The sequence below is a fragment of the Dipodomys ordii genome, unplaced genomic scaffold, assembly GCF_000151885.1.
Source record: "Dipodomys ordii isolate 6190 unplaced genomic scaffold, Dord_2.0 Scaffold19, whole genome shotgun sequence".
Taxonomy (NCBI): Eukaryota; Metazoa; Chordata; class Mammalia; order Rodentia; family Heteromyidae; genus Dipodomys; species Dipodomys ordii.
This window is the reverse complement of record NW_012267235.1, coordinates 6,320,936-6,344,307: the sequence shown is the minus strand read 5'-3', so window position 1 is coordinate 6,344,307 and position 23,372 is coordinate 6,320,936. Positions and strand designations below refer to the sequence as shown.

Here is a 23,372-nt window from a genome sequence, read left to right as displayed (position 1 = left end):
GAGTTGAGATGCGTCAGTCCTGTCCTTCCTCAAAATCCTCAAAGGTATGTATATGTGGCAGAACATCTGGCTAGCTGTATACTCCTGATGAGTTTTCATCTGGGGGGAGATGACTGATATTCCCCAAATTTTAAATTTTTCCCCCATCACATTCCTAAGAATGACATTGTATACTACATCTTTATTAGGATTTCATGATTAAATGAAAAAAAAAATCCTGTGTTTTCTTTCAACAGTCATTCTCAGCTTTGAGCCTGCCACCTTCCTCATCTGATTACACAAGAGGTAAGAGGAATTTGTCTAAACAAAGGGATCTCTACTTTGTTACACTTTAATGAGCTACTATGTGATTTCCTAGTTTAGTATTGAACATATTGAAAAAAAGAAGAGCTGTTCTTTTTTTAAAAAATGGCTTTTCATAAAATTTTGACTTTTCAGATCATTTCACCTAACAAATGAAACTTCTCTTTCAAATTTTGTTAGAACTTCAACCACCCCATGTAATATTTAATGTAAAAAACTCTACTTCAATTTAACCAACAAGACAGGCTACATAGTAACATCAATAATATGTTGATCAAGTTTGTTATTGGTGCCTGGGTCAAGTCAGTCAGCTTTTATGTATTTTCAAACACAGTATGTTGCAGTGGAATTAGCACTGAACCTGGATTTAGAAGAACAGGGCTCACATCTCATTGCTACTACTTACCACCTCTGTGACACTGAATGACCCTTTGCCTTGAAGAACTTTCTTCATCAGTAAAATGAGGAGTCTGTATTCTAGTTGACTACTAAGGCTCCTGCTCTTGCTATGATCTAAGTCAGTGGTTTCCAAGAACCCCTCCACTGAAGTAAAACATTTAAGAGATCTTGCCCAAATCTACATGTTGAAACTCACGATTATTATTATGTTCAGAATATCTACAATGGTGAACACCTACTATGTATTGAACACTTTTTTAGTGAGTTTATATTTAATACAGTAGCAGTATCTACTTAGATAAAAGACATTGTGGAAATGTTGTGCTGGTGGAAATGTGCTGGTAGATTCAAGGACCCCTCATCTCTTACCCCCAACAATAAATGTGAGGTTCCCTGGAGTATTGTTGCTTGACCAAAACTTAAGACAGGAGATGGAAAGATGGTGTTCACCCTCTGTATTTTAGGATAAATTGTATTATAGTAATCTCTAGGGGATATTATGCTGTTAATTCAAATTGCTTTGTGTGAAAGCAAATCATAGAAACAAAAAATGATGTAATAGATGAACATTTCTTCTCTGGAAAAAAAAACCTTAATATAGCATTAACTGTTGGGATATCTATCCCTTAAAAATATGCCTAAAGTTCACTGTATCATCCTGAGACTTTTACAGATAAGATTTTGTCTGAATTAGATACAGTGGCAAATTCCATATCTAATTGTCCAAATCAAGAGGACACTAAATGTTGATCTCAAAAGACTAGAATGTTCTGAAAAGCCTATAAATGCTTTAAGCTCTCATTGTTATCATTTTCATTTGTCATTGTCAACCAAGACACCACTTTGTACAAACCAAGCCCTCTTCCACTTCATAGAAAGTACCCATTTATCAGTGGGAAAAATAAATTCATTTTGATATGGAAGTTTATACTGGCTATTGATTTCAAAAGATATATTTAGAATATTGATAGTTTATAAGATTTTTATTGTGAAAATACTGTACATAGGGGTTACAGTTACATGAGCAAGGTAATGAGTACATTTATATCAAGCATTGTTGCCTCCTTTGTTTTTCCCCTACCATCTCTTCCCTCCCACCTCCATAACTATACCCCCCCCAAATTGTAAAGTTCCTTTTCTTTTAACATAGTGTCTTCTACATCTCCTTGTTGCAATATTGATATTTTTTAAAGGTAGAAGGAATGGAACTAATATGAATAGACATATATATATCTAAAAGAAGAAGAACTGAGTTAATAAAACTGATATTATAAAAACCAGTAGCAAAAAATACCTCAGAGAAATAGACTAAGAAATGCAATCACTGTGAAGCTGTATTAAAACTTCAGATGCAAATTTTCTCCAAGAGCCTTTTAAAATTGTTTTCTGTTTAGACACTACTGTCGACTTTCACACAATTTAAAAACCGATGAGACTTAATTTTATCTTAGGATAAAATCAGTTTGGGGATTTTCAGATTTCATTATACCTGCTTTTCCCTTTGCTCACCTAATACTGTCTGTTAATAGGAGTTTACTTGAGTTTATTGGATGTTTCAACCTAGATTTATGTTCTGAAAGAACACATGTATCTTCTTACATCCAAATTTAGTAATTTTCATATTCAATTTTAATCATTTGAGGCAGGAAGAAAATATGCCAAATATTTCAGGTTTTAAAATAAGTTCTTTTAGATAGTAAATTCACTGTAAACAGTTTCTATTTCCTAGTATCATTACGTTGTTAAATAAAACACAACAAGTTGGGAAAATGAAAGGAAAAAAATAGCAGGAAAGCAAAGATTCTGAACATCCAACCAGCACAATACAATGTTGCTAGCTGAATATAAATCTCTCCACAGTTCTCAACTAAGAGCTACAGACAGATGAAGGAATGGAGGTTTAAAATGTTACAAAACTTAAACTAGAATACAAGTGGCTTTCAGGTCCTTAGGTACCTTTCAGCCTAGGAACAGTGTACACAGGCGTGACCTCTGAGGGCGGAACAGAAGAGGAAGCAAGCTTGGCGATGAACCTGTCCCAGTGAGATCGCCAGGAAAACCCACCCACCTCATCCTTGGTTGTCATCTGGCTGTGTGTCTTCTTCTAGGTGCACCTGGCCCTGAGCCGCCACTAACAGCCTGCAGCCATGAGTACCGATGCAGAGATGGCTGTTTTTGGGGAGGCTGCTCCTTACCTCCGAAAGTCTGAAAAGGAGCGCATTGAAGCACAGAATAAGCCTTTTGATGCCAAGTCCTCAGTCTTCGTGGTGGACCCTAAGGAGTCCTACGTAAAAGCAACCGTGCAAAGCAGGGAAGGAGGGAAAGTGACAGCCAAGACTGAAGGTGGAGCTGTGAGTAAAACAAAAGGGGGCCCAGGGAGGTGTAACTGGTCTTTTTTTTCTATTCTTCAGTTCATACTTACTGACTGCTTCCTTTCTTAATAGACTGTCACAGTTAAGGAAGATCAAGTCTTCTCCATGAACCCTCCCAAATATGACAAGATCGAGGACATGGCCATGATGACTCACCTGCACGAGCCTGCTGTGCTGTACAACCTCAAAGAGCGTTATGCAGCCTGGATGATCTACGTGAGTGCTCTGTATAGCCCGCTAACTCAATGTACTGCCTCTGTTCACTGGAACAAAGGAAGGCCTTAGTTTCCAGGTTTTACTATTGCAATATTCTCTGGAGATAAGTCATTTGAGTAATGTTGTAAATCCTAATGCACTTGAACATGCACACGTGGATAATTATTTCATTGAATTAGTTGGAAAACAAGCGTTTTGTACAGAGCAGGTGATAGAGGCAAGGAATGAAACTATTAATCTTCATAATTCCTACTGTAGTTATTAAGCCTCTAGCCCCTTGCTCTTTAAGTAGTATTTCCGGAGTAGAATAAAAAGACCAGGGCTGAGAAACCTTGTCCTTTCCCACAGACCTACTCTGGCCTCTTCTGCGTCACCGTCAACCCCTACAAGTGGCTGCCGGTGTACAACCCCGAGGTGGTGGCTGCCTACAGAGGCAAAAAGCGTCAGGAGGCCCCGCCCCACATCTTCTCCATCTCTGACAACGCCTATCAGTTCATGCTGACTGGTGAGTGAATCTATAGTTAAGAGTTTCTCTAGGTACTGTGAAACATTTGTATGCTGGTGACCAAAATAAATCTTCTGCACAAATATGACAATAGCAACAATAAAGTTAGGGACAAAATTTAGACTAAAATGAATGAGTTCCAAAAACTAGAGATATTTTCTTTATTTCTGTGCTAAAATCCAAATTCTAGCTTAACCAAATTTACTCATCAACTATTTTCATTTTTGTTAATGCATCATCTCTTCTTAAAAGTAAGCCTTGAAATTTCAGGGACAAGTTATAAAAACTGTAGGAAACTATGGATTGGATATTAGTAACTTGACAGAATTTTAACTGAGTGGATCATAAAACTGTTAATCCATGTGCTATCAAATGATTACTCTTATGGGTATAATAAATTCCATATTCTTTCTTATTCATAGCAATGGAAAGATAGCACAAATTCATTAGCACATCTTTCAGTCCTTATTGTTAAGACTCTTGTGAAAGGCAAATCACCAATTACATAACTATTTTTATTAGTGGGGCATTTTAAAAGACAATTTAAAATGTGTAAGTACCACACTAATCTATGTGCTAAGAATTGTTATTTTTGTTCTGTTTTCTTTGTTTTCTGGCTCATAGATCGTGAGAACCAGTCAATCCTGATTACGTACGTAGATGTTATATCTTTCTTTCGAGTTTTGATCATTGTAGTGGTAACTGCTACCTTACAATTTGATCTTTATTTCTATTTGTTCTCAACAGTGGAGAATCTGGTGCAGGGAAGACTGTCAACACGAAGCGTGTCATCCAGTACTTTGCAACAATTGCAGTTACTGGTGAGAAGAAAAAGGAGGAAGCAACTTCTGGCAAAATGCAGGTGGGTCTCATGGCCATGTTCAGAATCTACTGGGAGTCTCAGTAAGATACTCTTGAGCACAGGTGTAAGGAATGTTCTTGCTTTTGCAGGGGACTCTGGAAGATCAAATCATCAGTGCCAACCCCCTACTGGAGGCCTTTGGCAACGCCAAGACCGTGAGGAATGACAACTCCTCTCGCTTTGTAAGTCTCTTGGTGGACCTTTTCATGTGGGAACTTCATGCAGTGGCTGTTCTGTACAGAACTGTGAATATCTTTTCCATTCATTTTGTCCAATGGCTAAGGAAATAGTTTCAGCCTTTCAATCAGCCCTCTTTTGCCTTTTCAAGGGTAAATTCATCAGGATCCATTTTGGTGCCACAGGCAAGCTGGCTTCTGCAGATATTGAAACATGTAAGTTAATAAATATTAGTGACTGGAAATGTTTTTTTTGGCAGGTGTATGTACTGGGAAATCTCACTTTTATGTATGTTGTGTGAAATTTTCAACGTTTCATTTTTCACCTGTGGCCTTTTCTTTTACATGTGCTTGATCTGTCATTCCAGATCTGCTAGAGAAGTCCCGAGTCACTTTCCAGCTAAAGGCTGAAAGAAGCTATCACATATTTTATCAAATCATGTCCAATAAGAAACCAGAGCTCATTGGTAAGAAGTCTCTTGATATATTTCTATCAAGGAAGAATAATAGTCTGTCTATGATGTCTGCCTAAAATGTTTTGGTGACCAAAGTAACTCTAGCTATACACTGCTCTTTTCCATGTGTTTAGAAATGCTTCTGATCACCACCAACCCATATGACTTCGCCTATGTCAGTCAAGGTGAAATTACTGTGCCCAGTATTGATGATCAAGAGGAGCTGATGGCCACAGATGTAAGTAATAGGTTCAAAGCAGAGAAAAGCAAAGACATTTTCCAGCATACAACCCTCTCTCTGTCCTCTATCAAAATAAGACACATTAGAAGACAGATTGTCAATAAGCAATAATACCTTTTAGCCTTTCTTATCTCTGGGTGATAATTACAGGGTATTTCAATGTCTTCCTACACACCTTGAAAGCTTTGAATGTCTGTAATAAATGTTCATTGTAGACAGTCCCTACTTAATTGGTTCTATTTATGTTTTTCAATCTTAGTGGTCTTTTGGGGTCAGTATTTGTACCCCAAATATTGCTACTTCTTTTCTACTTCATGTAAGAGCCTATATGTAAGAATCTAGGAAAGAGTAACCCTATCACTACATTTTTTAACACCAGAGACTGAAATCCTTATAGTTTCTTATAGTCAGATGCAAACACAAAGCTTTGGATGAACATCTGGAGATTCACAATATTGCTCTCTCATCCTTATGCAGCATTATAAAACATGGTTTGTCTACTCTGAGCCTTTATATTTATTAGGCTTATGTAGCTCTCAAAAGAGTATTTTTTGAAACTATAAGTTGTTTCCTTTTTCATCACTTTTCTTTAATGATTATAATTTTGGGGCTTATTTTCTTTATACATAAACTATACTTACTTTGTGTTTCTTTTAAATTTCTGGATACTCTGCAATTATTCTTAACTTCAGTATTTTTAACTTTAATATTGTAGCACCCAGATATAGGATTGATATTTGATTATAAAGGTATTTTCTCTTTCAAAGAGTTGTTAATGCCAGGGCATGTGATAAGCAGCCAGGGCAGGCTGAAAGAGATGGGAAATCCCTGGTCTCAGCACTGGTAGTCATGGTTTTAAGTCTTATTTGAGTGAGTGTGAACAGTTGAATAAGTAACATGACATCCTTACTGTCTGCATGACTTAAGAGGGAAGACTGATACATGCTACTTAGTTCTGATGTGGATCAAAGAAGCAAAGGAAATGCATTCTCTTGAAGTTAGCAAAGTTTGAGTCTCAGATATAAGATAGGGCACAATGAGGAAAAAGTGGAGACACAGACCACTGGTGTCCCCTAAGCAAGTCGGCCAAAGTGCTAGTTGGGAAATGAATAAACTTAACTCTTTTTGACAGAGTGCTGTGGACATCCTGGGTTTCAGTGCTGATGAGAAGGTGGCTATTTACAAGCTCACTGGGGCTGTGATGCACTATGGAAACATGAAATTCAAGCAAAAGCAAAGGGAAGAGCAAGCTGAACCAGATGGCACTGAAGGTATACTGCCTTATATTTTTTTCCATCTGGCATATGTCACAAAGGCCAAAAGTCTTAAGAAGAGAAAATGACAGACTGTTAGATATTTTACCAAATTAAGCACATTTGTGGATATTTGTGATTTCTGTCCATTCCACTCTCCATTGACTTTTAAATCTACTATTTGCTCCTTGATTGAAGTATTTTTTAATCACAGTCAAGTAAGTTGGCGATCTGAATGTCTTTGTCATTACAAAGGTAGGGTTTCTCAAATTATCTTGATCTGCGGTCTATTTTTGCCATATTTCAAACATCACAGAGAGAATGGATTCCTGTAGCTCCAATTTCTCTTTAGAAGAATGACTAAAATTAGTGTGAATAGAGACAAGGATTCTGAAACAATATAAACAAATGATCAGAACTCACAACATTTGCACCTATTGCTGTCACAACAAAATCTTCTCCTTGGTCATCACCTGTCACATTTGAAACTGTGTAAGCCCCTGTTAGTTTCACCATTCTCTATTTCTTCATGCAGTTGCTGACAAAGCTGCCTATCTGACCAGTCTGAACTCTGCTGATCTGCTCAAAGCCCTCTGCTACCCCAGGGTCAAGGTCGGCAATGAGTACGTCACCAAAGGCCAAACTGTGCAGCAGGTAAACATAATGTTAAACCCCTGATTCTCCCTTATACCAGGGGAGGCTTCACCAAGGTCAAATCAAAAGCTAACCATCACACACTCTTTTTGAAGGTGTACAACTCAGTGGGTGCCCTGGCCAAATCCATGTATGAGAAGATGTTCCTGTGGATGGTCACCCGCATCAACCAGCAGCTGGACACCAAGCAGCCTAGACAGTACTTCATTGGGGTCTTGGACATTGCCGGCTTTGAGATCTTTGATGTAAGTAGTAAATGGACAGAGAATTGGCAAATAAAACTCATTAGCTACTTGATGGATCTGGTTAAGGCATTCAAAATTATCTTCATAAAATGTACTTGCACACAAAAAATTAAAATTAAAAACATAAAATAAAATGTACTTACAAAAAGTACAAACTGTAACTCCTGTTGAAGAGTCTTTGGTGAAATATGAATATAAGTAAAAGGATAAACAGGAAAAGAGAAAAAAATATTATTTCCAGACTAGAACTCTCAAATGATGGTCCTTAAAAGGTTAAAATGCTCACAATCTATCTTGGATCCAATTGAATACTCATACAAACATTTTCTTAGGTTACTCTTGAAGAAATATGGAAGTTCTTATCTAACAACATTTTGCCTAACATGCATAATTTCATGAAGTTACTTGGGAAACATTTAAGGAGTAAGTTCTTGGGTTAGAATTATATAATAGTTCAAGAAACAAGCTGGAAGTTTGTAATATAATAAACAAAAATGTCTTAAATTCAGAAGAAGACATTACTAACTTCACTATACATATAAGTTAATCATGACTAAATTTCCCTATATTTATTCCTCCCTATAGTTCAACACCCTAGAACAGCTATGCATCAACTTCACCAACGAGAAACTGCAACAGTTTTTCAATCACCACATGTTCGTGCTAGAGCAGGAGGAGTACAAGAAAGAAGGCATTGACTGGGAGTTCATCGACTTCGGGATGGACCTGGCTGCCTGCATCGAGCTCATTGAGAAGGTTCCTAGGACTTTTTAAGCCTTCAAAACAGGAAAAACAAATCTGTGGCCACCTTATGCTTAATTACAGCCCAATTCTAAAATAAAGTGGTAGAGTGCCTGCCTTGTAAGAGCCAACCCCTGAATTCATATCCCAAGCCCTCCAAAAACCAAGCAGGGATGTTTCATGGTTTTCAGTGATGTCAATTACACGGTTAGTGAAGAAGAAAGAATTCAGAATAGTTTTAAAGTATTTAAAAATGTTACTTTCAGACAGTTTATTTTATGCACTAAACATAAAGTTTTCTAAGTGGTATAGACAGACTATTTGATCTGAGTCCTTTCTAGAAACATATCCCTCATAGGTCCTTGATACATTATGACTGTTCTACATTTTGGTGGTAGAGGTAACAAAGCATGTCCTAGTTAATGTATCATTCAGTCTTCTGCTGTATACACAAATCGCAAAGTAGAATTCTCTAAAGGACTCACACATACCATTACTTTTTGCTATTCTTAGCCTATGGGCATCTTCTCCATCCTGGAAGAGGAGTGCATGTTTCCCAAAGCAACAGACACCTCCTTCAAGAACAAGCTCTATGAACAGCACCTGGGCAAATCCAACAACTTCCAGAAGCCCAAGCCTGCCAAAGGCAAGGCTGAGGCCCACTTCTCGCTGGTGCACTATGCGGGCACTGTAGACTACAACATTATTGGCTGGCTGGACAAGAACAAGGACCCCCTGAATGAGACGGTGGTGGGGCTCTACCAGAAGTCTGGATTGAAGACCCTGGCTTTCCTCTTTTCTGGGGGACAAGCTGCTGAAGCAGGTAATTTTTAATAGCATCAATAATGGCCTAAGGTCACAAAATAGAAATATGCTATTTGCCAGAGACAAGTTTAGTTATAGCAAAACCTAATATGAAAGTATGTCCCTTGTAAGTCTAATGAAAGGAAGTATGTTCCATAACTGAAGTACACAGTCTTCTGAACTATCAGAGTAGAGATTTGTATGGAGCAATCTTTAGTCCATAGTCTCATTTTATAAATGACAATGAGAGAATAAGATAATGTGGCTTGCTTACAATGACATAACTCACTTTTGCCACTTTAATAATACTGCCTCCTTCAAAGATCTAAGTAAGTTGGAGATACCGAAATTCTTTGCAGGGCCCCAGAACTTGGGGAATTCAAGTTTTGTTCTCATAAGTGGCCCGAGCCTAGATGGTCAAGTAATAATACGGAAGCCCAGGCAAATAGAAATTAGGACTTACCTGTAAGTAAGCAAAGGTTCACTTATCTGGAACCAAGCACTGAACTTTACACATTTACAGGCCCCTTCAGGAAACTGGCATTCCCAATTTAGAGCTGAGGAGTTCTATTCAGATCCCATCAACCTTGTCAATTACAAGCTCTGTGTATTTTTCCCCTGTGTATAATGTGAGTCAATGGCTACATTTTCTTAGTCTACATCTGAGTAAGGAAAGATATAGAAAGAAGAATAGCAGTGAGTGCTAATTTAAATTCCAAAGAGAATTTGGGGATCCTGATGTCTATCTATGGGCTCTATTTCAAAAGCCGTTACATCTAATTTTTAAATTTTTCTTATTTTTCAGAGGGTGGCGGTGGTGGAAAGAAAGGTGGCAAGAAGAAGGGCTCTTCTTTCCAGACAGTGTCAGCTCTTTTCAGGGTACAGTATAACCTAGAATTATAATTTTATTTAAAAAATTAATGTCCTAAAAATCAAAAAAACATAAGTATTTTCATTGAGGGAAAAAAAGTAACACATATAAGACACACAGTGTATCTCTTTACATTAAAACTTATAATATTAAGTGATCCATTTCCCTGAACCCAAAGTGCAAGAGACTTGGTCTTACATTTCCAATGAAGTTCAGTGTGGTGGCGCATATCTGTAATCCCAGCACTTGAAAAAATTGCAGGTTTAAGGTCAGCCTGGGCTACCTAGTGAGGTAGATGCCATCCTAAAATACATAATGAGTCAGTATCATTTTTTTTGGTCCGATTGTGGGGCCTGAACTCTGGGCCTGGGTGCTGTCCCTCAGCCCTTCAGCTCAAGGCTAGCGCTCTACCACTTGAGCCACAGCGCCATTTTCCGGCTTTTTTTTCCTGCTTATGTGGTGCTGAGGAATCGAACCCAGGGCCTCATGCATGCAAGGCAAGCACTCTACCACTGAGCCACCTTCCCAGCCCAGAGTCAGTATCATTTTTTTCTCATGAAATCAATCCACTTTTAAAGCATTCACATTGTTCACTTAAATCTATACTCCATGATCAACGTCTCAATCCATGTCTTTTCTATCAGGCTTAAGAGCAACACACTGAAATTGACTGATTTTTATGTAATCAGGTATTTCCTACCTACACTCGATCTATATGATTTCTCTTGGTCAACACTGGGTCAGTTTTTTCTTTGTTTGTTTTTTAGATAGCTGTTTAGAATGTGAGATGGGGCAAAATTAGTTACAGAGCATTGAGAGGGACTCTCACATAGACACAATTACAGGTGATTTTAAACATTTTCGTGTGGTTTTATAGGAGAATTTAAATAAGCTGATGACCAACTTGAGGAGCACTCACCCCCACTTTGTACGCTGCCTCATTCCCAATGAAACTAAAACTCCTGGTAAGACACTTCTACATCCCAAATGAGTCTCCAGCGTGATTTCTTTCTTCAGACTGTTATTTAGAAGACATTCTCTGTTCTTAGGTGCCATGGAGCACGAACTTGTCCTGCACCAGCTGCGGTGTAACGGCGTGCTGGAAGGCATCCGCATCTGCCGGAAAGGGTTCCCAAGCAGAATCCTTTATGCAGACTTCAAGCAGAGGTTTGTGTCTCATATTTTCTCACAGTTTTACATTAAAAGGTGTCTTATTCTTTTAATGGTACATTGTTCTCCAAAACTTAACCTATTCAGCTTTTCAGTGATAGCTACCAAGTGTTAGATTTTTTTTTTCAGGGAAAAAGAAAAAGAAAACCCACATTTTAATCTCCTTTTCGTTTTGACAGATACAAAGTTCTCAATGCCAGTGCTATCCCAGAGGGTCAGTTCATTGACAGCAAGAAGGCTTCTGAGAAACTTCTAGGGTCTATTGACATTGACCATACCCAGTACAAATTTGGTCATACCAAGGTACCACCAGACCAAACTTCTATCATTCATAATTTCATAACTTTGGGGGTTTCTCATGAGTGGAAATAACATGCTTGAACTTGCTCTCTGGTAAGGTTTTCTTTAAAGCTGGCCTGTTGGGAACTCTAGAGGAGATGCGAGATGACAAGCTAGCCCAACTCATCACACGCACTCAGGCCATCTGCAGAGGGTACCTGATGAGGGTGGAGTTCAAGAAGATGATGGAAAGGAGGTGAGGGACACAAGAAAATTCTTCCTTTTTCACACATTTATAAGGGAATTCAATGCAGTCACTGCTTTTGTTGTGATGGTCACTTTATACATTCTTTGCTCTTTGTTAACTGTTTTCCTTTTTCTACAGAGAATCCATCTTCTGCATCCAGTACAATGTCCGTGCCTTCATGAATGTGAAGCACTGGCCCTGGATGAAGCTGTATTTCAAGATCAAACCCCTTCTCAAGAGTGCAGAGACAGAGAAGGAGATGGCCAACATGAAGGAAGATTTTGAGAAAACCAAAGAGGAACTGGCAAAGTCAGAAGCCAAAAGGAAAGAACTGGAAGAAAAGATGGTAGCACTGATGCAAGAGAAGAATGACTTGCAACTCCAGGTTCAATCAGTAAGTATTACATATTGCACAACTGAGCAATAACTTATTATCTAATCATTATCTAACTGAATACAAGCATTTCTTAATTTAAGAACTGGAAAGCAAATTATACCCACTGGAAATTTGTTGTGAAGGATTACCCTTCAAATCTACCAAGACTCAGAACTAAAAAAGCAAAAGATGCAAAGCTACATATGCTGCATGTGTTCATAGGTATATTAATAAACTGCACATGCTCACACATGCATTTATACAGTGAGTAGGTTCATATGTGCCTTTATAACATAGCTTGGTTACCAGGAGACAGTCATAAACATGGCCCTAGACATTTTCCTTCCTTCATAGACCTTTATCTTAGATTAGATTATTCTCTTGCTCCTAATTGTTTTTGTGCATCAAATGGAAGTTGCATTGTTTTGTTTTCTCACCTCCATGAATGTGAGGAAGCTATGTGCTGGAATGAGTGACTTTTCCAGAAGTAACAAGAATTAGTAAGTTGTAAAGTATACCAAAAAGTTAAAAAGTTTTCCTGATTTCACTTTTCACACATTGAGGAAGCTGTTATTCTACTTATTAAGTCGACTAAAATTTTTAAACTTCGTGTACTTCATTTATAATGTAATTGCTAACCAACTGAAAATCAGTTAACATTTCCCCTCTTAATAAGTTTAATAACATTTTATTTCTATCAATTTTATATTTATTAGTGTGTATTAATTATACCAAGAGGTTACTTGGGATATGTTCAAATGCATATGTAAAGTGCTTGGATCAAATTCACTCCCTCTGTTACTCTTCTTGCCCCCTTTCCTCTATAAATAATTTTAACAGGTTTTACTATTTTATTTTAATATACAGATATAAAGTACTTCTATTATACTCAGTCTGTCCCCCTCATTCTCTCCTTCAAAACTTCTCTTAATAAATGACTGCAAGGGTGCATATTCAGCTCAAACATGTGAAAATGTTCAATTGCTCCCTTTAGGAAGCAGATGGCTTGGCTGATGCAGAGGAAAGGTGTGATCAGCTGATCAAGACCAAAATCCAGCTGGAGGCCAAAATCAAAGAGCTGACTGAAAGAGCAGAGGATGAGGAAGAGATCAATGCTGAGCTGACCGCCAAGAAGAGAAAGCTAGAGGATGAGTGCTCAGAACTGAAGAAAGACATTGATGACCTTGAGCTGACCCTGGCCAAGGTTGAAAAGGAGAAGCATGCCACGGAGAACAAGGTATGGTCCATTTTGGAGTATTTACAAGCATTCACTTACTAATATAGCTTAATCTTCAGTTATTGAATATGAAAAAAATCCACATAATCACACCATCCCTTACTCTTTACCACTCACCCATTTTCCTTCACCTTTTTTTCGCCTTCACTCTCTTCAGCCATGTAGGTCTAAGGTTAGCTTATGATTTTACTTTCAGACTGATACTGTCCTATGAGATCCTGGTTTTCATCAAGGTGACAGGTTGTCAGCTGTGAATGTTGGCACATACCTTTAATCTTGACACTTGAGAGGTTGAGAAGGAGGACCACAAATTTGAGGCCAGTCTGGGCTTCAGAGAAAGACACTGTCTCATAAAAGAAAAAAAGATGACAGATTGTCATGAGCATTCTTATCCTCTGTTCAAACCAAAAGGTGAAAAACCTCACAGAAGAGATGGCAGGCCTGGATGAAAATATCGCCAAGCTGACCAAGGAGAAGAAGGCACTCCAAGAGGCCCACCAGCAGACCCTGGATGACCTGCAGGCAGAGGAAGACAAAGTCAACACTCTGACCAAAGCTAAAACCAAGCTAGAGCAGCAAGTGGATGATGTAAGTGTGAAAAGCAAAGTCTTCCCCTTAAGATAATGGAATAAGCAACTGTGACATGATACCATCATTGATACTCAAGACTTTTAAAGTCATCCTCTTATTTATTGTTTCTTTAAAAAGATTCAATGATTGTATCTTGAGTATCTAGCTGGTGGCATAGGATTCACTGCATAAGAAGGCAAATTAAATCCATTATAATTTAGCTTGAAGGATCTCTGGAACAAGAAAAGAAACTTCGAATGGACTTAGAAAGAGCTAAGAGGAAACTGGAGGGTGATCTAAAATTGGCCCAAGAATCCACAATGGATATAGAAAATGACAAACAACAACTTGATGAGAAACTCAAAAAGTAAGTGTGATTATAGTTCAGCTATAATCATAATTATGAATATCACTGAAGATATATATTAAAAAGATATATTAAAAAGATCTTTAAACAACTGATTTGTTGAATTAAAACCCCATTGTACATCTACTTTAAGATAATAATAATGATGATGATGATGATGATAGGTTTCCAAAATATTACTTTATGACGTGGAGAAAATGAATATTGATAGTTATTTGAGGAAAACGACACATTACTGACTTATAAAAGCCTATATTCTTCCTCAACACCAGCAATATAAAGAAGTTTTATTATGAATAGATAAGACTGGATGAGAACTGACTGTGAGCTCATATGCTCTTTTACTAGGAAAGAGTTTGAAATGAGCAATCTGCAAAGCAAGATTGAAGATGAACAAGCCCTTGGAATGCAGCTGCAGAAGAAGATCAAGGAATTGCAGGCAAGGCATTCCCTTTAATTTTGCAAGATATGACAGGGTTTGAATAAAACTGTCATGAATTGACATTAATGTTGACTTTCACCCTCAGGCCCGCATTGAGGAGCTGGAGGAGGAAATCGAGGCAGAGCGGGCCTCCAGGGCCAAAGCAGAGAAGCAGCGCTCTGACCTCTCCCGGGAACTGGAGGAGATCAGCGAGAGGCTGGAAGAGGCCGGTGGAGCCACTTCTGCCCAGATCGAGATGAACAAGAAGCGGGAGGCTGAGTTCCAGAAAATGCGCAGGGACCTGGAGGAGGCCACCCTACAGCACGAAGCCACAGCAGCTGCTCTTCGGAAGAAGCATGCAGACAGTGTGGCCGAGCTTGGGGAGCAGATCGACAACCTGCAGAGGGTCAAGCAGAAGCTGGAGAAGGAGAAGAGTGAGCTGAAGATGGAGATTGATGACCTTGCTGGAAACATGGAGACAGTCTCCAAAGCCAAGGTCTTTTTATTCACACCGCCTTTTTTTCCTTTACATGCAGTAGTTCAAAATAGCTATGATTATATCTGAATATATCTAATCAAATTGTACAAACATCACATGTAATCCTAAAGTTTAATTTTTTTTCTAATAGGCATCATAGTATTAAACCAAATTACTTATGTTCGATAGCTTACTTTTAGAAATTGCTTCAAACTTTTTTGTGAACAATTAGAGTGAGTCCAGGTGCTATTGCTCCTGCCTGTAATCTTAGCTATTCAGGAGATTGAGAGCTAGAGGATCACAGTTGGAAGGCAGCTCAGGCAAAAAAAAATACATTTTTCCCCAAGATAAAAGCAGTGTTGGAAGCCTAGTTCAAGTGGTAGAGCACCAGCTCTGAGTAAGCAAAAGCCAAGCAACTGTAAAAAAATGAAAATTAAGACTTGCCTAAAAGTCATTCTCCATTATGATGTAGGATATAATTAATGTTCATGTCTTCTAAAAGAAGATAATCCAATTTTGACAATCATATGTTCGTTTATCTAGACAAACATATTCCCCAGTATTTCTTAGACAATGTACTGTGAAGGCTTTGACAGTAAATTAAATTCTTCCTGCTACAAGTAATTGCAGATATCCAAATCCCAGCCTTCTGAGTAGAAATATGCCATCTTTTCCTGATTTGTATTTCCTATCACAGGGGAACCTTGAGAAAATGTGTCGTACCCTAGAGGACCAGCTTAGTGAAGTGAAAACAAAGGAAGAGGAGCAGCAACGCTTAATCAATGAGTTGTCAGCCCAGAAGGCACGCTTACACACAGAATCAGGTCAGTCAGTGAGCCTCCCTGAGTAACAATGCTCGACAGGAAATGGACTCATTACCTTGCTCATGTAACTGTAACTCCTTTGCACAGTAGCTTCACAAGAAAACTACATATAAAAAAAGAAAGACAAAGCATTCCTCAGCCATGTACACCCTACCTGTTATTTCTCAGCCATCTCTCTCTTTTTTTAACTGTGAAATAATTTAAAAATGAAATTTAAGTTCTCTGGGCTCAAGAGATTTTTTTCTTACCTCAACACTAATGTTAAAAAAATCAAAAATCCTAAAATATCAAAGAAAATTCATATGCTTTAGAAAAGCAAGAAATAACCCTGTCAATGAACTGCTACTATGGAGTCATTCTCTTCATCTTATGACCCAAGGAGAGAGGAGGGTCAGATGGCATTCCACACTTCTCTTCATCTAGACAGCAGAGCTAAATCATTCCTATTTTGTCTTCCAAAGGCGAATTTTCAAGACAGATAGATGAGAAGGATGCTTTGGTTTCTCAACTATCCAGAGGCAAACAAGCATTTACACAACAGATTGAGGAATTAAAAAGGCAGCTGGAAGAAGAGACAAAGGTGAGAATTTTCCCGTTGATACTTTGAATCACCTGCCCTGGGCAATATGATACAGTACTGAACTTCACACAGAGACTATCAATGACTAGAATGCAAACTTATTTTATACACCTTTTGGTTGATCTAGGCCAAGAATGCCCTGGCCCACGCCTTACAGTCAGCCCGCCATGACTGTGACCTGCTCAGGGAACAATATGAGGAGGAGCAGGAAGCCAAGGCTGAGCTGCAAAGGGCCATGTCCAAGGCTAACAGTGAGGTTTCCCAGTGGAGGACCAAATACGAAACTGATGCCATTCAACGCACAGAGGAGCTGGAGGAGGCCAAGTATGGATTTTCAGTGATGGGTGCAGAAAGAAATGAAAGTAGAAATCAGTCATAGAAAAATAGAAGGGACATGGAAATAGGCCAAGAATTCTAGCCTACTTTATTGTTGGGAGGTAGATTCCACAATATTGTCTTTGTTACATCCCCTTATGTACCCGCTGGAGAACAGGATAAGACCAAAGCTTGGTACAGAAGCATCTTGTACTTCTTTCCACTAAAAGGACAAGTAGATTATTCGTTATCAACTTTGCTTTCATAAATTAAGTGAAATTATTTTCCTTTCATAGAAGGAAAAGGCGACAGAGGTTATCTAGTGCAAAATTGTGGTTATAATAATGCTTTTAATGCTTTTAATGTTTTTCTTTAGCCTAGAGTGTTGAATGTTCAGAATAAGACTATGATTACCCAACCAATATCAGTGGACTTATTCATGAATTTTACAATACATTTTATAGAATAAAATTCATGGGAATTACATATAGAAGGAAAAACATTATGAAGGAAGTGTTCCTAAATTTTACTGATCTTGGTAGTTGTTAAAATTAAATGAAATGAATGGATCTGGCCAGAATTTGTAGAGACAGCCTTCTAGCTGTGAGTGTGGACTGGTAAAAGACATGAATAAGATGGGCTGATGGAGAGGCCATGACTAGGATATCAAGGATTAATTGGGAAATATAATGAGGGGATGCTTATTAGGACATCAGAAAATTAGTGTTAATCATATGATCTCAAACATGCTCTCTGTGGACCACAGTTTCCTCCATACAGTAAAAAGGAACATGCTAGAAATTGCTCAGGATCCTATTCAATGCTACTGTTCTTTGACAAAATGCCTTCTATTCATGGTTTCCATTTTTCACTCAGTTGAAATGCTTATTCATTCATATTCTCTCCCTCTTTCTCAAAATGGCTTCATTTTATATTTGACAGAACCTAAGATAAATAAAAATATGAACTCACTAGGGAAAACAGAATTCCAGGAGAAATAAAATAGGTACCAAGAAGCAGATTTGGAGGAAATACACTTTTTTTCTTGGCAGGTCACAGAGTTCACTGTGGTAACTTTTGATTCTGTTCTTGGTCACTCACGCTGACTACCTTTTCAGGAAGAAGCTGGCTCAGCGTCTGCAGGATGCTGAGGAACACGTAGAAGCTGTGAATTCCAAATGTGCTTCCCTGGAGAAGACAAAGCAGCGACTTCAGAATGAAGTGGAGGATCTCATGATTGATGTGGAGAGAACTAATGCTGCCTGTGCAGCTCTTGATAAGAAGCAACGGAACTTTGACAAGGTGGCCACAGCAACTGTCTCCCTAGGGGGAAACTGGCGCCATTTCTGATACCAGAATCTAATTACTGATATACTTCCAGGTTCTGGCAGAATGGAAACAGAAGTATGAGGAAACTCAGGCTGAACTTGAGGCCTCCCAGAAAGAGTCCCGTTCTCTCAGCACTGATCTGTTCAAGGTGAAGAATGCCTATGAAGAATCCCTGGATCAACTCGAAACACTCAAGAGAGAAAATAAGAACTTACAGCGTGAGTGTCTATAGTCATTCTATTTAAAAAAAATGGTTGGGAGAGATCTTTCCACTTTTCATTCTAAGTTGAACTTTGATATTTATTATTAAACAACAGAGGAGATTTCTGACTTAACTGAGCAAATTGCGGAGGGTGGAAAGCATATTCATGAACTGGAGAAAATAAAGAAACAAATTGATCAAGAAAAGAGTGAGCTACAGGCTGCTCTCGAGGAAGCAGAGGTACATGTTTCATTTGCTTGCCTATATATTACAGATAAATTGCGGGGGAGGGGAAAAGAATAAGAAATGAGGTCCACCATGTTGCAAGCCTAGGGCATAATGCATCTAACCAATGAAAAATGCTGCATTATACCTTCTGAATAGAGAAGAAATAGATTAAATGAAGATATAATTACATCTGTGGAATTTATAAATGACTTCTTGGAGAAATCATTCTCATATAGGATAAAATAGTTCTACTGTGATAAAATATTTTTAGGTAACCTAAGTTTTCCCCTTATTAAGGCATCTCTTGAGCATGAAGAAGGCAAAATTCTTCGCATCCAACTTGAGTTAAATCAGGTGAAATCTGAGATTGACCGGAAAATTGCTGAGAAGGATGAGGAAATTGACCAGCTAAAGAGAAACCATCTCAGAGTGGTGGAGTCCATGCAGAGCACACTGGATGCTGAGATCAGGAGCAGGAATGATGCCCTGAGGATCAAGAAGAAGATGGAGGGAGATCTTAATGAAATGGAAATCCAGCTGAACCATGCCAACCGCCAGGCTGCTGAGGCCATAAGGAATCTCAGAAACACACAAGGAATGTTAAAGGTACATTAGCATAAAAACACATGGTGTGATAAAGTCCGGGCAGCATTGTAGAACTTAAAACTTAATGTTGTAGGAAGACCACCAATTATGGATCATCCAATTAATGTGGTAGTCATTTAAACTTTTTACATGCATAGTTGCAAAAGAGGTTTGTTTTGTCTGAAAAGACCAAGGAAGAAGTTACTATGTTATCTGCACAGTAGGTAAAGTAGTAAATGGTAGAGACAGAACATTAAAAGACTTTAGGCATATGTTATGGCCTTTATGTGGACTTCTCTTTTCAAATATTTAAAATAACATCATTGGACTGGATGATAAGGGTACTTTCTTGATCTAAAATTTTATAGATTTAGCTGTGACTTTTTATGATTCTTGATCTAAAGTAATAAAACATGTTCTTTTGAAGGGAAGTGCTAGACTAGGCCTTCAAGAATTGGCCATTAAAAGTACTAATGTCCTATCTAATCCTACTGAGTTATTAGCATATAATGTGTCCATGACCTTCGATTTGTATCAACTAAAACTGGAACATGAATATGGGTCTTTTTCTTTCTCTGCGTAGGACACTCAGCTCCATCTGGATGATGCCATCAGAGGCCAAGATGACCTTAAAGAACAACTGGCAATGGTTGAGCGCAGAGCTAACCTGATGCAAGCTGAGATTGAAGAGCTCAGAGCATCCCTGGAGCAGACAGAGAGGAGCAGGAGAATAGCAGAGCAAGAGCTTCTGGATGCCAGTGAGCGTGTGCAACTCCTGCACACTCAGGTGACGTTCATGACCAGGGTTTAATGAATATACTTTCTGAAAATGGAGGCTATTTGGAAGGATAAGCTTGTTTAATGTTTACAGGGATCTCCTCCTGGAGTTGTGATAAATGTATAGAGTGATGTACTGAGATCTAAATGGTCTACAAGTACATAGTCTGGAATAACCATGGGTGCAAATAATCAAGTTTCAAAATTATATAGTGAACCACAGAAAACCACCTGCAATCCTCTGTTTTGCAACTCTATACTTTAAAGAGACAAAGTAGAAAATAATAAGCTACCAGATACTATGTGTGATATGCACGTAAGGCTAAACTTATGAAATATTAAAGAAGCTCTTGGATTTGATTCATGTAAGCCATTATGAGTGCTAGTTAGCATTTGCTGTTTACAGCAGATTTGTTAAATAACTAGGATATGTCCCTGCACTGGCTGATATACAGTAAGTTTAGTTAATCCCAGCCAAAGGCAGAAGGCTTAAGAGCTTAAAGTCAGTCTAAACTACTTAAAGAGTCCAAGACCTCCCTAAACTACAAATAGAGAAACTGGTTTTTTCAAAAGAAAAAGGTGCATTATCTTTTAGCTTAAAAACATATAAGAAACATCCATAAAGATAAACAGTGTTTCAAATGGTTATCTCTGGTTAATGAGAATATAATCATTATTGTTATTTTTAATGCTAGCTTGCAGTTTCCATTTTATAATAAACATTACTGTGTACTTTGACACTTAATAGCTATTATAGCAAAGTTAAAATCACATGCCAGAAATAACTTTTAAATCACATTAATGTATAACACGTTTCTTACTAATTATGAGTATCTAGAATTGAATAAATATATTAACTATTGTCAACTTTACATAACGCACAGATTACAGATTTGTTTTTTGTACCACTTAAGATACAGATCCAATTAGTAGAAATGAATTGCCAAAATTAATAATCCATTTTTGTTCACTGGTACTATATAGGATAGCACTTTAAGTATGGGGATTTTGCTTTATGTTTATAAATATTCACTGATAACAACTGAATATATTTGCCATTAGAAATTAACTTTTACCTAGAATGATTTATTTAAAGTTTTACAGACATATGAGCAGAAAAAGAAGGCATAGACTTAAAATTCAAATCTGGCTTGGTTTTTATTCTTAACATTTCTTACAGTAATTTATGCCTGCTAGTCAAACAACAATGTAAATGATCATAACTGTGATTTTCCTCCTTTTTGTTAATTTGCTACAGAACACCAGCCTGATCAACACCAAGAAGAAGCTGGAGAATGACATCTCCCAAATCCAGGGAGAGATGGAGGACATTGTGCAGGAAGCCCGCAATGCAGAGGAGAAGGCCAAGAAGGCCATCACCGATGTGAGCAGAGGGCAATAGGGTGGTGGGCAAACTTCAATCCCACTGTGCTCTCTCGGCTCTTAATTTTTCTGTCTTACTGCTCACTAGGCTGCCATGATGGCCGAGGAGCTGAAGAAGGAGCAGGACACCAGCGCCCACCTGGAGCGGATGAAGAAGAACATGGAACAGACGGTGAAGGACCTGCAGCACCGTCTGGATGAGGCTGAGCAGCTGGCTCTGAAAGGCGGCAAGAAGCAGATCCAGAAACTGGAGGCCAGAGTGAGTGTCCACACATCCATTCAATTTCCAGCCTGTGTGTGGGAAGTTACGACAGACCTATTTAACACTTTTGTTCTCTCCTAGGTGAGGGAGCTGGAAAATGAGGTGGAAAATGAACAGAAGCGCAATGTTGAGGCTGTCAAGGGCCTTCGCAAACATGAGAGGAGAGTGAAGGAACTCACTTACCAGGTGACTGGCATTTTACATTTGCTAGGCCTACACTGTGGAGAAAATAAAAACAGTAATACATTTTCTAACAATGGCACTATCTGTTTGCTGCCTCTTTCAGACGGAGGAGGACCGCAAGAATGTTCTCAGGCTGCAGGACTTGGTGGACAAATTACAAACCAAAGTTAAAGCTTATAAGAGACAAGCTGAAGAGGCTGTGAGTATCTCCACAGTAACAGAAACATTTAGGTCCCAGCTTTTGTGGGACCTTGAAGTTTCTATAATGTAAGGGGCTTTCCTTAAGCCACTGAACACAAAATTGGTAATAAACCAGCAGGAAGGAAAATGAGTATACTTGACAAGAGATTCTAGTTAATTTCTTCTAAGACATTTGAAAGCAATTTTCCAGACATGTTAACAGACAAATACTTTCTTAACACAAAACTCTTCCTACTCTAAACTCCCAGAATGTAGAAAACGATGCAAATGAGGTCTGATTTATTCTAAGGCCTATTTAACTTAATGATAAACCCATTCGAGACCTTTTTTTTTCAACTTACTTTCTCATCCTGTTTTTTTTAACTCATCCTCTTAATTTTGAAAATTTCCTTAAAATTCTTTGCATCTATACTACCGCTATACCTATTTTTAAAGTTTATTTTACAGGAAAAAAAAGGATCAAATCCATGCTCCTTTGATTACCATGTTGCTAGAGGAGCCTCTTTATTCTGCCATGGGTCAAATGTGAGAAATGGAAAAGGGGGGTTATTGTAGGGAGAGTTTGAGGGTTGCTTTCCCTCCAAGTAACTATGTTACCAAGTGACAGAATCTTTTGCTTTCATATTCACGAGTCAAATCCTGTAGCTTCTTTCAAAAATAGACAAGACCATTTCAATCTGAAAATGTCAAGCTTTCTTATTCTCTAAAATGCAATTCTGTTCTTAGGAGGAACAATCCAATGTGAACCTTTCCAAGTTCCGCAAGATCCAGCACGAGCTGGAGGAAGCCGAGGAACGGGCTGACATCGCAGAGTCACAGGTCAACAAGCTCCGGGTGAAGAGCCGAGAAGTTCACACCAAAGTCATAAGTGAAGAGTAATTCATTCTTCTGCTGAGAGTGACCTAAGAAATGCACAAAATGTGAATTCTTTGTCACTGTCCTCTATATCAAGGAAATAAAATCTGCAGAGATTTTTGCAATTTAAAATACATCTGTCTCTTAATTATAAGCTCCATAATGCTATTAGAACTAATTCATGTATTCAGAATTCATTGAGCTCCTACTATGAACAGCAATGATGAGAAAGTAAATATGGACAGTGAACCAACTTTAGTAGAAGGTCAAGGAAAGTGCGTGGAGGGGAATGCAAGAGTGGCTAGTGTACCATCAATTCTCTTCAACCTAACTTTTGAGTAGTAAGATTGAGTCTGGTACAAAACCTAGCATTGAGAAAATGACAGTTATCTTGTCTTCAGTGCAG

At 38.3% G+C, this 23,372-nt stretch overlaps 1 protein-coding gene across 1 annotated transcript; it reads left to right on the top strand.

The window, feature by feature from the left end:
- Positions 1 to 239: 239 nt before the first annotated feature.
- LOC105983328 (myosin-4) lies at positions 240 to 23,095 on the top strand. Its single transcript, XM_013013163.1, has 39 exons — positions 240 to 285; positions 2,811 to 3,053; positions 3,147 to 3,290; positions 3,639 to 3,795; positions 4,420 to 4,447; positions 4,543 to 4,657; positions 4,747 to 4,839; positions 4,986 to 5,049; positions 5,202 to 5,300; positions 5,423 to 5,526; positions 6,662 to 6,800; positions 7,318 to 7,436; positions 7,532 to 7,681; positions 8,267 to 8,437; positions 8,936 to 9,245; positions 10,032 to 10,105; positions 10,975 to 11,062; positions 11,147 to 11,264; positions 11,447 to 11,570; positions 11,666 to 11,802; positions 11,932 to 12,187; positions 13,164 to 13,406; positions 13,818 to 13,994; positions 14,198 to 14,343; positions 14,692 to 14,782; positions 14,871 to 15,260; positions 15,940 to 16,066; positions 16,528 to 16,646; positions 16,774 to 16,970; positions 18,080 to 18,263; positions 18,343 to 18,508; positions 18,608 to 18,732; positions 19,018 to 19,326; positions 19,889 to 20,092; positions 21,341 to 21,466; positions 21,554 to 21,724; positions 21,809 to 21,913; positions 22,014 to 22,109; positions 22,838 to 23,095. The coding sequence occupies exons 2-39, from the start codon at positions 2,850 to 2,852 to the stop codon at positions 22,988 to 22,990; spliced, it is 5,823 nt and encodes a 1,940-aa protein (XP_012868617.1). The 5' UTR covers positions 240 to 285; positions 2,811 to 2,849; the 3' UTR covers positions 22,991 to 23,095.
- Positions 23,096 to 23,372: the final 277 nt, after the last annotated feature.

Bases quoted from the DNA above. Each gene is read 5' to 3' on its own strand.
- LOC105983328 (XM_013013163.1), top strand. From the start codon at position 2,850: ATGAGTACCGATGCAGAGATGGCTGTTTTTGGGGAGGCTGCTCCTTAC. The intron at 5,301-5,422 runs GTAAGAAGTCTC...CCATGTGTTTAG, and splicing joins TAAGAAACCAGAGCTCATTG to AAATGCTTCTGATCACCACC. The intron at 8,438-8,935 runs GTTCCTAGGACT...TGCTATTCTTAG, and splicing joins GCATCGAGCTCATTGAGAAG to CCTATGGGCATCTTCTCCAT.